The following is a 13167-nucleotide window of genomic DNA, read 5'->3' as shown; positions in this document are numbered from 1 at the left end:
TTCACCTGAAGTACAATAAAATATTAAAAAATAAATAAATAAATAAATAAATAAAATAAAATAGACCTTTAAAATTAAAAAAAAAAGAAGATGGTTCACTCATGGACATCCCAAATGGCCCTTGTCTTTGAAAGATTCAGTCTATTCAGGAATGGGCCTGTTGTTAGCTGTCGTCAAATCGGCCCCCAACTCATGGTGATCCCATATACAATGGAACGAAACGCTGCCCGGTCCTGCACCATTCCCACGATCAGCTGGGGATCAGGCTGTTGTGACCCGTAGGGTTTTCAGTGGCTGATTTTTGGAAGTAGATTGCCAGGCCTTTCTTCCTAGTCTGTCTTAGTCTGCAGGCTCCGATGAAACCTGTCCACCATGGGCGAGCCTGCTGGTATTTGGAATACCAGTGGCATAGCTGCCAGCATCACTGCAACATGCAAGCCAGCACAGTACGACAGATCAGCAGACAGGTGGCGAAACAGAGGAAAAGCCGATGTGAACTGACGGTAGCAACACGCAAACCTCCACTGACAGATGGGTGGTGGTTGCACATGAGGTGCCTTGGCCAGGAATTGAACCCTGGTCTCCCACATGGAAGGCAAGAACTCTACCACTGAGCCATACACTGAGGGGTGTAGACTTGTAAAATAAATGATTAAATTGAGCCTCTAGGGACTCCATAGAGGATGTTCCATGTCTGTGTGGGGTGCCAGAGGGTTTGTGAATATGAAAACACTGGTCTGGGAAAGAGTGTGCTTTAAATGACTCCTAAAGCTTCTTCACAGTCAAAGATTTTGTAATTCTGTGATTCAAGCCCTAGCTGATTCTATCACGTACTCTGAGGTAAATTTCAAAATATGATATCCAATATACCCACATCCCCTTACATAAAAAAAATGAAATGCAAATATCTGGAATGCACTTTGGTGGAATTCAATCTCATTGTTATATGATTTTAGCTTAAAATGAAATGTGAATCAAAGTTTACGTATTTTTAACATTTTAATTTTCTTAGGAAAAATACAATTTTCTCTCTCAGGCTTATTACTCTATTTTTTAATTGAAATTTTTTTTAAAACATGAAAAATATCATAGCTTGATTTTATGTTACCGTATTTTTCACAAATCATGTGCACCTTCTGAGTTTGCTTGCCAACCACACCCTCCCCCCAACGATGCCAATTGTTTTTTTTTTACATGTTGCTATATTACACGTTATTTGCGTAAAAATACAGTGGTTGTCTGGATGACCATATTACAAAATATAGGTCTATGGAAGTATTTGACTGGATTTAAAAAAAAAAAAAAAAACTAAAAGATTTTAGATGAATGATTTAAATTACAGCTGATAAAAAAGTACATTTGAATTTGGGAGGAAAGGAAGCTTATGTTCTTTGATGTCACCTTATTGCACAGTCTGCTGAGAAGATGCATATGTATTAGAGGGCGTTTGGATGGAGTTCCACTTATGCACTGTCCAATGTCAAAATAGGACAGTGTAAAAACTACCCAAGAGAGTCCTGTGCATGTTAAATTATATTATCAATGTGCCTTGCTTTAGTTTTGTCATGGTTTACCCCTTCCTCTTCCGCCATTTTGTATTTTCTATATCTTTGTACTTCTAGAGAAGCAATAAGCAAGCAGCTTAGTTTGAGGGGGCTTAGGAAGCTTCCTCTGGAGTCCCTGGGTGGTACAAACAGTTAAGCACTCAGGTAGTAACAGAAAAGTTGATAGGTAGTTCAAATCCACCCAGAAGAGCCTTGAAAGAAAGTCTTGGCAATGTACTTTGGAAAAATCAGCCATTGAAAACCCTATGGGGCACAGTTCTACTCTGACACACATGGGGGCGTCATGAGTCAGAGTTGACTGGATATAACTGGTTTGTTTTTTCGTTTGTTTTTAGGATGCATTTCCGGGTTGCATACGTACATCCGTATATACCTTGTGTATTAATCTTAGGGTTCGTGAAAATCTTTTCATCATGGGTTCTCTGTAGAAAAATGTCAGCTTTCAGAGTCTCCTCGTTCTCTCTGAAATTCTTAAGCACCTCCTGAATCTTTGTGCAAACCCAGTCAGTTCTAAAACCTGGGGTCAATGGGCTTACCCACCCCCCCAGCAAAGATCTAGCATTTCTTTTTATTCCCACTTGAACTCAACCAATGCCTTGCATATGGCAAGTGCAAATACTGATTTCTGTAGGAGTCTCTGGGTGGTGCAAATGGCTAATGCGCTCGGCTGCTAACCGACAGGTTGGAGATTCGAGTCCACCCAGAGGCACGGCGCAAGAAAGGCCTGATGATCTACACCCGAAACATCAGCCACTGGAAACCCTAAGGAGCACAGTTCTACTCTGACACACATGGGGTGTTCAGGAGTCGGCTACCAACTGTGGTGGCGGCAGTGGAAGTTATTAATGATATTTTTTAAATAAATCATCAAAATGGCTTTAAAGAAATTAACTAATGGAGGAGAAACTAAAACACTCGAAGATAATTCCGAACACAAGAGGCAAGTGTGATGTTAGGAGGGTACTGGACGCTCGCTTGTTGATGGAGTGATCATGTCACCAAAGAGAGACGGAGCAGAACGCAGCCAAAGGCATCCATGTCCAGGAAGAAGGAAATGAGTATGTATGAGCGTGCGATTTTTATCTCTTGTTAAAAGCCACCACAAAAGCTCCTTTGCTTGAGATAAGTCAATACCTCCAGTGTTCCTTCCTTTCTGGGGGGGGGACAGGAACTCTCTCCCCAGAGCAAATTTAAGAAGTGTTCAGTCAACCAAGCTAAAGAGGAGACAAAAAGGAGGGTGAGGGTACCCTGATTAATGGGGACTTCAAAATGCCTGGGCACAAGGAGAAGAAGGGACTGTATAGTATTTTACATGTTTAGCTCGGTTTTTTCCCAGAAAATTGTAATGAGTTTGATTTTAACTGAATTGTGGATATTTCTCCCTTGGTCCTTCCTCCAAATCTCTCCTCTCTGTCTGTCTGTCTGTCTATCTATCATCTATCTATCTACGTATCTATCTCTGTGTGTGTGGGTGTCTCTCTTTCTCTGTCTTTTTCTCTGTCTCTGTCTCTCTCTCACACACATACACACACACCCCATATACCAACACCCACCCCCCAAAACCAACAGTAATCAGATATTTCAAAGCTAAAGGGATTTTTTTCCTCCCTTTTTCATCTGCCTCCATTTTCAAAATTTTGGAAACCTAGACATGCTTCTAAATAGACACACGCATCTATACTTTTACCTAAACATAGAATGTGAGATTCAGATGATAATGTAGAGGCTACGTTGCCTCATCCCGATTTTATCTCAACAAGTCATTAGCTCATGAATAACTCACTCTTTCTTAGATTTCCTCTCTGTTCCCTCTGCCTTTCAGTGCGCTGTGATTTGTGGGTCTGATTTATTGGTGCAGAGCTGTTGTTTCGTATCTTACAGATCGCCCACCCTTTAGTCCCTCAATCTGCAGGTCTCAATTATTCATTTCCATTTGCTTTAACTGCAGTTTGGTTGTTATCTCGCCAAGGAAGGGATGCTTCAACATAAAGGAGAAGAATGTGTTACGACTGTGAAGAATAGAAATTCCAGAGTTAAAACCGACTCAAAGGCACCTCCCACACTGTCCACAAGCCATTATGAAGAGAGCCGGGTTTAAGAGAACCAAAAAGGTCAGCAGGAAGCCAGAGATCCACTTCCAACCCCGGCATCCTGTCCATCACTGACTCAGGCAGACAAAGAAATCAATCTTCCCTTGAAAGACGGTGTAATGAGATCAATATTAAGTTAACATAAAATTAACATTAAAAGACAGCACTGATCTTTTCCACGTTATAATTACTTCTGATGTGATAGTTTGTACACGTGCTCACACACACACAACACTAATCCTAAGGTATAATAACACTACCCTTTATGCTTAAATAGCTGAGTATTAAAGAGTAATAAGTATTAAAGCCGTTCAGTGGGTTAGCTAAGACAACATGGAAAATGAAGAACAGTTTCCAGACTGGCAATGTTATTTGGCAGCAAATAAAACCATGACACTGTCTAGGATCAAGACTCTGGAACAGTACATTAGTAAATCCTCAGAAATGGCCAAAGACTCCAGCAGCCTAGCTGCACCGAAAGTTTCTGGCTTTGACTGTTTTTGTAGTATTTCCTGTGATATGCATGTATAGTGTCAAAGAGAAAACATGAATAAGAGACACCTTACTTTGATTTTAAGGTTTCGCTTATCCACAAAACCAGAGTAACTGTACAAAAATTCCTCACCCAAAATTAATCCTGCCAGGAGCTTTTTTTTTTACCCAAAACTGCTCATCTTTTCTTTTCTGTTCAAAGCCAAAAAAAACAAACCCATTGGATGTTGAGTCGATTCCAACTCATAGTGACCCTATAGGACAGAAAAGAACTGTTCCATAGGGTCTCCAAGGAGCAGCCGGTGGATTCGAACTGCTGATCTTTTGGTTAGCAGCCATAGCTCTTAACCACTGTGCCACCGGGGTTGCTATTCAAAGCCAGGCTTACTTACTTTACATCTCAAAAGGTATCCTGGCTGCAGGTAGGTGGAGGGCCAGAGACCATCTTGTGACCAGACAGCAGGGGATCTCAGTAAAAGGGGGAGGGCAGCCTTCAATCAATCACGTTAGGATTAGCCAATCGCTGATCTTCTGTTCTTCTCCCTCCCTCATCTTCTCTTTATAAGCCTCTTTGTGACCAGCTTACAACCAGCCATTTGCTTTATTCTTGGAATCAGAATGGTCTCCTTACATGCAGAGAGAATCACTGCTCAGAAGAGGCCCATGTGTCCCTTCCCATGAGCTTTTATTATTGTTAACAATAACAAAATCGGTTTTTAATCTGTTCTAGACAATTTGGACTTGTTCTCCTTACCTTACGGAAAAAATCTAAATAGCAAATAGCATTGAATTAAAATTGATTTAATAGAATATTACAAATAGAGGGGAAGACTCAGTTCTTTAGGGACCACGTTTCTCTCAATTACTCAAACAAGCATATTTCCTACCAACAAAATGGGATTATTCTGCATTCTCAACAAGGTTATTATTCTGTGCTCAAACTGCTGAAACCTTTTAAGCTGGGAGAGCAAAACACGCCATCAGAAATTCACGCCAGTTTAACTGTGTTCACAAAGTTCTAAATACCTTTCAACTCATCCGTGTCAGAGAAAGGAACGTCTATTGCATAATATTTTATAATTACCTTCCCTCACAAACTATGTCTGCACAGTGTCAGACATCCCACTGACAGGTGAACACTGGAATTATTTAAATATTTTTTGCATCGCTGAGTGCTGGTGCTGATTGGTTAAAACATCTCTCACCGTCTTAACCTAGTCACGTTTCAGTAAAACTGAGAACCAATGCGAGAGAAACCTGGAGATTTATGGCAGCACTGAGTCGCTGGTCCCAACAGGTTCTAAAGCTCAGCATCATCCCTGCCATCCCTCCAATTAGGTGTCTCAACCTTATAATAACTTTGGATATAACCCGTATAAAAAGCCCACTGCCGTCAAGTCGGTTCCCACTCACAGCGACCCTACAGGACAGAGCAGAACTGCCCCATACGGTTTCCAAGGAGCGCCTGGTGGATTCGAACCACCAACCTTTTGGTTTGCAGCCGTAGCTCTTAACCATTACGCCACCCGGGTTTCCTTGGATATAACAGTACCTTTCTAATAAACTTTAATTTTCCCCCAGAGCCAGATTGAGGTTAGCTAGATTTCTAAAATTTGGAAGCAATCAAGTCCTAAGTAATAGAGAAGGCAGGGAATGTTCATCAAGATTTCAGAGAGGATAACAGGTTTATGAGGAGCCCTAGCAGCCCAATGGCTAAACGCTCAGCTGTTAACCGAAAGGTGGGTGGTTCGAACTCACCCACCGGCTCCTCAGGAGAAAGACCTGGCCATCTGCTCTCCTAAAGATTACAGCTAAGAAAACCCTACGGCAGTGAGGGGGGGCGGGCGGGCAGTCCTACTCTGACAAATGAGGTCACCGAGTGGAAAATCGACTTGACAGCACCTAACAACAAGAGGTTTAAGCTATCAATTGTCTGTACCTTCAATTAGTGTCTACTCTTGTCTACAAGAGAAATGAACTCATTTTATTTGAAAATAATGGTGGAAAGAAAGACCATTTGTTTTTACACAACTCTCCCTGAAGTCTGCCTGCAGTAGAAACCCTTAGCGTTAGCAGGGACCAGTGGTTTAAGAAATTTCCTAACATGATACGGCCCATAACAGCCTCGTACTAACAGCCGCTTCCCCATTTCACCCTTAAAACTCGGTTAAAACAGCAACGATAGGCACCAAGCGGGTTAACGCACACAGATTTCTACACTCAGATTTGGTATTTAACAGAACACCATTTGATGAATCCGTTCCATGTCCGACATAACATTCAGGGCACAGCTCAACTATGGAGACTTTCCATCAAGTTCCCCTGAAAAAGATCCATCTCTGAACTGTCATGGGGCTTTCCTCGTTCCCTGAGACACTTCCCGTTCCAGACCTCTAGGCTTGTTAACTGGGATTCCATCTGGGCACAAATTCCTGGAGGTCAGCGCCTGTATCTGCTCCATCTTGGTTCCACTACAAAGCATAAGGTCTTGCATCTTCTCCATCAGTAATCATTCAATGTTTACTTAGGTCACAGTACTGAAAAAGTCAGGTGCCAACACTGGGAGAAAAAGATGGGAGAGATGATTTACACTCAGGAATTTCTTCTCTCAGGAGCGGTTGGCAGTGGGAACCCACTCACTGGCTCCATGGGAGATAAGACCTGGCAATCTGCTCGTGTGAAGATTACAGCCTAGGAAACCCTATAGCGCAGTTCTCCTCTGTCATGTGAGGTTGCTATGAGTTAGAATTGACTTGACAGCATCCAACAACAACGACATATACATGTATAGATAGATAGATGGGTGGGTGGATGGATGGATAGATAGGAGCCCTGGTGTTGCCAGTGGTTAAACACTTGGCTGCTAATGGAAAATTTGGGGATTTGAACCCACTCAGCAGTTCCTTGGGAGAAAAGACCATAAAGATTACAGCCCTTATGGGGCAGGTCTACTCTGTCAAAGGAGGTCGCTACGGGTCAGAATCAACTCAACAGCAACCACCAACGACTTCTGTAACACTGTGTAATGAAGTACCACACACTGCGGGGCTAAAAACAACAGATATTTATTCTCTCACAGTTCTGGAGGCTAGAAGTTCAAAACCAAGGTGTCAGCAGCACCATGCTTTCTCTGAAGGCTCTAGGGAGGCATCTTTTCCATGCCTCTCTCCTGGATTTCAATGGCTGCTAGCAATCCATGGCATTCCTTGGCTTGTAGATGTATCAGTCCAATCTCTGCCTTCGTCTTCACTCGGAGATCTTTCCTGTTGTGTGTGTCTGTGTCTCTGCATCCAACTCTCCCTCTCTTTCTCTTACAGAGATGCAAGTCATTCAATTCAGGGCCACTCTACACCATTATGACTTCATCTTCACTTATGACATCTGCAGAGACCCTCTTTCCAAATAAGGTCACATCCACAGGTACCAGAGGTTAGGACACAGACACGTCCTTTTAGGGTACACAAGTCAACCCCTACACACATCTTCCCTTTAATTTTATTCCTGAAAAAAGGAGAATTTCATTTTTATGGGAATGTTACTTGTGTTTGTTATCATCCTACTCTAAAGGGTGATGACAATGACACCCCCTTTACACTTGTCTGTGTGCTCCCCAGTGTTTTCAGCCACAGGATACAGAAGGGAAGGACAACTGCCACCTAGAAATCTTTCATGGATAAGTCTTCACGTGCTTGTGGGAGGACACAGAGAGGAAGTACGTGTTCAGGTCAGCTGTATCATGATGCTTTCCCATGAAAGGCACTTTCCATTCCTCAAAGCACCTTGAACTCCTCCGTTGCTTTTCATGCTCCACTCTTTATGTTTAATATGCTGTCATGTCTGGGCATGTCACTGAAAATGTGTCGTATATTTTTTCCCTTTTTTTTTTTAAATTATCATTGTAACCACATGGTTTTCAATGGCTGATTTTTTTGGAAGTAGATCACCAGGTCTTTCTTCCAAGGTACATCTGGGTGGACTTGAACTGCCAACCTTTAGTAAGCAGCCGAGCGTGTTTAACTGTTTGCACCCCCCTAGTACCCCTCGCCTTACTTTTGTAACCCCCCACTTTTACACAATAATATAGGCCCTTATTAGAAAGTTGGAATATCCCAATAGACTTTTTGCTTTCCTTCCACCCTTTGAGTGAGATGGAATTCTGAAGTCCAGTGCCGATGCTGCCATTCCTTCACTTAGGAATCAGCGTGGACTTGTTATTATTTCCATCTCAGATTCAGACTTGTCAGCTTGACTTGCACAATCTGTTTCTAATCCAGCTGGTAAACCAGAGTCTGCACTACTCACCAAAGGCAACTTCTGTCTTCTTCTGTTTCCCTCTGTCTTCCCTTCTCTCTCTCCTTCTCTCTCCTTATGCTTCTCTCTTCTCTCTCTCTCACACATACACACACACACACCTCTCTCCGTTTCTCCTTCTCCCACCTCCGACTCTCTCTCCCCACATTCTCTCTCTCTCTCCCTCCCGCTCCTCCTTCCTCCCCTTCTCTCTCTCTCTCACACACACACATACACACACACACCTCTCTCCCTTTCTCCTTCTCCCACCTCCTACTCTCTCTCCCCACATTCTCTCTCTCTCTCTCCCTCTCCTCCTTCCTCCCCTTCTCTCTGTCTCACACACACACACACACACACACACACAAGAGCACAAATCATGCTCATATTCAGGCTCCGTCCCTTCCTCACTAACAACAGTGATCCATGTAATACTTCCAATTGGGTTGACTGATTTTGATTTTATTTGAGCATTTTACAGAAGTTTACATACGCAATCCAAGTTAATCGATTCTTCTGTCACCTTGACAACAAACAGAAAATAATAAAAGTATCAAGTGCACATAATCTATGAAAATTTAAATTATTTAGTGACTCTTATTAGGTAGGAATAGGTATAGAAAACACGCCTAAGTTTTGTAGACTATAGGAACGGTTTACATTAACAGAATCACCATCAGCAAGAACTGAGGTATTTCAAAGGGTATTGTAAAATTATTCACTTTGTAGTAGAAAAACATATATTTTACAAAACTCTTATACTACAAAGAAATCTATAATGACTTTCCTTATGTAACTGAAGTTTAAACTTAAGGATAAGTAAGTGTAAGTAGAAGGAGCCCTGTTGGTGCACTGGTTAAAGCATTCAGTTGCTAATTGAAAGGTCAGTGGTTTGAACCCACCAGCCACTCCATGGGAGGAAGATGTGGAGATCTGCTTCCATAAGGATTACAGCCTTGGAAACCCTATGGAGCAGTTCTACTCTGTCCTATAGGGTCGCTATGAGTTGGAAATGACTCAGTGGCAATGGGTTTGGCTTTTGGTTATGTGTGAGAACCTGGAATAAAGGCTACATTTGTCCACTTTATGAATACATCCTCACATTGTATGGAAGAATTCAAGTCAACCTGATCATTGAAGAAAGGCAAATGAGAATTGGAGAATCCAAGCGAGACTTGGAATTCCAAATACCCAGTGTTGCCGTCTACATTGTTAAATAAATGTACTGCTACAAAATAAAACATCCCCAGAGGGAGGATCTTTGGAAGAATCAACATGACACCCTAATCTCAATATATAGATGTGGAGGTCGTGTTAATTCCTTTAGCAAATAACCAATGATTAAACTTCCCGTCCACCATACTGATTCTCAAGTTTATAGACACGTAAACACACACATGTGCACGCGCCAACTCCTGACCTCCTAGGCGTGATCTGTTATTTCTGCAAATATGCAACTCTCACCAGTAAAAATCCAGTATTCACATTTCATGGGGAGATCTAGTCTCCCTTCTCAGGCCCGATCATGTTTCTCATTATCTTATCAAGAGCAAGTCAGAGATTGTATGCACAACCCATTGCCGTTGAGTTGATTCTGACTCATAGCCACTCTACAGCAAAGAGTACAACTGGCCCGTAGGGTTTCCAAGGTCGTGCTCTTTATGGAAGCAGACCGCCACATCTTTCTCCTGTGGAGCGGCTGGTGGGTTCGAACTGCTGACGTTTCAGATAGCAGGCTAGTGCTTAACCTGTAAGCAGAAAGGCTCTAAAACATCTGAAAAACTAGACAGGTGGAACCGGGTTTATTATTCAGGTCAGATTGCTTTTTCATTAGGTAATATTTTTCAAGTTTTTTTTAATATTCTCAATATCCTATTTGACACTGACCCACAATGAAATGATTACTGGTCCCATCCACACAAGTGCACACTCATGGTTCTGTCATCAGGGAGGCTACTGATGGTTCTTCATGGGTATCTGATTCCGGTCCCACCTCTCCTACAAGGAGGTTTTGCATTTGGCGTGCACTGGTTATTCCTACCGTCAGCTCCATAAAGTCACCAGCTCACGGGCACTAACGTGTCAAATATATTATGAAAGCAATTTTAATTCCTGATCTTGTTTTTTCTTCTTTTCCTTTCCTGCTCTCCCTCTTTCCATTCCGTATTTGAATAGCTCACCGTAGGACAGACGGCGCCCCAGGTGGCTGCTGCGGTGAAAACTCTAATTGGTTTTGGGTGCCCCTACCCACCTTTGCCCAGGAACACAAAGCTGATACTTAGGGGCTGTTGTGCACCCAGGCAGCCAGGCACACCGTCGTCAGCACCACATCCAAATGTCAGTTTAACTCCTCAAGTCACATTCAGACCTCCGCTTTACAAGATAATTGTGTGTTCCGTCTCCATAACGACGCAGACAGCATGCCAGAAATGACTGATATAATGAAGCACAGTTCTTTCATTCTTTTCTCTGGGCCTGTCTTTGTGATCTGCGCTGCACACAGCCCGGTTTGTTCTTTGGGGCGCTCTATTTAGACCACCTCTTGGCGTTCGCAAGGGACACAACTAGAGTGGCAGGTGCAATTAAAATGTTGGAGATCCTGGAATTAATGCAGTGGTTCATTTCTGACGCTAAGCCAAATCTTACCGGAAAATATTTTCCAAGACTCGACACACACACACACAAAAAAGAAAATTCTCCATAAATAATATAAAAGACGCACACTAATTTCTATAGTAGGTAACGTCTATGGTTTCAGTTCAATATATATGCACGGTTTTTACATGGCTTTATTTGTATACATATATATTTCATCATAGGTTTTTCCTTCTCCCCTAAAAAATAATATATGCAAATGGTAACTGACAAATGTAATATCCTGGTGGCATCCCTATATTCCAGTTAGTCTTTATAGAGAAATGTAATTTGAAATCTACACAGGCGTGGACATGCCTGAATTTTAATAATACTGGATTAAATCAATATAGTGAACGTTATTGTTCTTACAGATTCTTCACTGTTACTTTACAGAAAACGGCCCTTTTTTAAGGCATTGCTTTCTAACTCAGCTGAAATTACCTGACTATGCGTGTTTGTATTTGATGGCAGTGAATATTGGAAGAAGGCAAGGTCCAAATTTATGTTAACAAAATGGTTTCTAAGCAGTAGACTTCGCCCATTTTATGAAATATACTTTGCTTCTGTATTAAAAACAATCCATGTTCTTCCTCTCAAGACTCAACAAAGAAAGTGCTAAAATCTTAGAGCATTAACACAAAGAGAATCATCTCATCCCTTAACATTTCTTCAGGTTGCAAATTCAACCGTGGCAATGCTTTAAATCCTATTATTTTCCTTGGGCTCATTCCTTTGCAGGTATGACATATTAATATATAACGCTATATATAACGCTGCTCCTACTGGTTATCATCTAAAAATAAACATGGTGGCAATTTTAAGAAGACAGTATTTGAACATAATTTAAGGCATTAATTATAGCATTGTTCATCCACGAGACTTTTAGTAAATACACGCAGAATGCATGATAAGTGACTGCAATAATTGCATAAGGAATACGGAAAACTAAATAAGTGGGTTCTAGACAATAACATGCACAGGATATTATAAAAAAAGAAAAACTTGGGGGCGAGTCTCCCTGTACTGAGTAAGCGGGTATTGCTTTCTGTTTCAACAAAGGACTTACCATCCTCCGTGGGCACGTAGATGTTCAAGTAAAGGCAGTCTTCATTCTGATCTTGAACATATGTCATCAAGGTATCCAAGTTGGCGGTAAACCAGATGGGCAGCATGTCATGAAGCAAAGACCTCTCATCCAGGTGCTGGGGACACACAGCAGCAAATTGGGTGGCGTTCCGAACGCCAGTCCATGAGGAAGGGGGCTCTGGGGGCTGAAACCGCCTCTCTCCGGTAGGAGGAGAGGCATAGGGAACCCCCAAGTATTGTTCCACTGGACCCAAAATCTCATTGGGCAATGGTGTTCTTAGGCCGCGGATTTTGCCATAATTTGTGTTTACCACCGGGTACTGGGGTTGGCCGTCAATGAGGGTGAACTTGATGGCCAGCGCGGTTATCCACAAGAGGATGTTGGAGTTCAACATGACACAGACTGGGGTGAAGACCAACGGAAGCCATAGCAGTCCCTGGGGCCTCGACATCTTTCACACACACATCCGCAGGCGTCTGTGTGACACAGCCCCAAGGAGACCCACCACCGTGAATCAAGCCCTCCAAGAGAGAGGGTTATCCTGGGAGCAACAAGCCTAGGAGAGGCGACGCGCTAGGACGCTTCTCAATCTGAGCCCCAGGTCAACAGCACACAAAGCAGTGTCCTTGGCAGCCCATGGCAAGAGAAAGCAATCCCCCCTTTATCTTGGACCCAGATTCCAGCAAGTGCAGAGCTCCGAGGAAGCGGTGATCATCAAACAATTCCCAAGGGCAGCAACTCCTTATGGAAACTCCCAGGCAGAGCCATCAGCCTACAGGGAAGAACAAGGAGAGAATAATAATAAAGCAAACGCAACCACCACTTTAAACATAGTCTTTTCCATCACAACCCTCGTCATCACTCTGTTGTCCTTGTCAGGTGCTGTGGAGTTGATCCCGACTCATGGTGATCCCATGTGACAGAGTAGAACTGCCCCATAGGATCTGCCAGGCTGTCATCTTTACGCAAGCAGATGGCCAGGTCTTTCTCCTGCAGAGCTACTGGG

At 42.6% G+C, this 13167-nt stretch overlaps 1 protein-coding gene across 2 annotated transcripts in view; it reads right to left on the bottom strand.

Moving 5' to 3' along the window:
• NLGN4X (neuroligin 4 X-linked) overlaps window positions 1-12662 on the bottom strand; it is a 271808-nt gene extending 259146 nt beyond the window's left edge. The window contains exon 1 of one of the 2 annotated variants that reach the window (XM_004385184.2): window positions 12141-12662. In XM_004385184.2, the coding sequence (XP_004385241.1) occupies window positions 12141-12612 (472 nt within the window). In that variant the 5' untranslated portion in view covers window positions 12613-12662. The remainder of the gene's footprint in view (window positions 1-12140) is intronic. The other variant, XM_004385183.3, reaches the window with a different exon arrangement.
• Window positions 12663-13167: the final 505 nt, after the last annotated feature.

This window comes from Trichechus manatus, unplaced genomic scaffold (genome assembly GCF_000243295.1).
Source record: "Trichechus manatus latirostris isolate Lorelei unplaced genomic scaffold, TriManLat1.0 scaffold00134, whole genome shotgun sequence".
In the NCBI taxonomy this organism is placed as follows: domain Eukaryota; kingdom Metazoa; phylum Chordata; class Mammalia; order Sirenia; family Trichechidae; genus Trichechus; species Trichechus manatus.
Note: the sequence above shows the minus strand (reverse complement) of the source record. Positions and strands in the feature narration are given on the sequence as shown.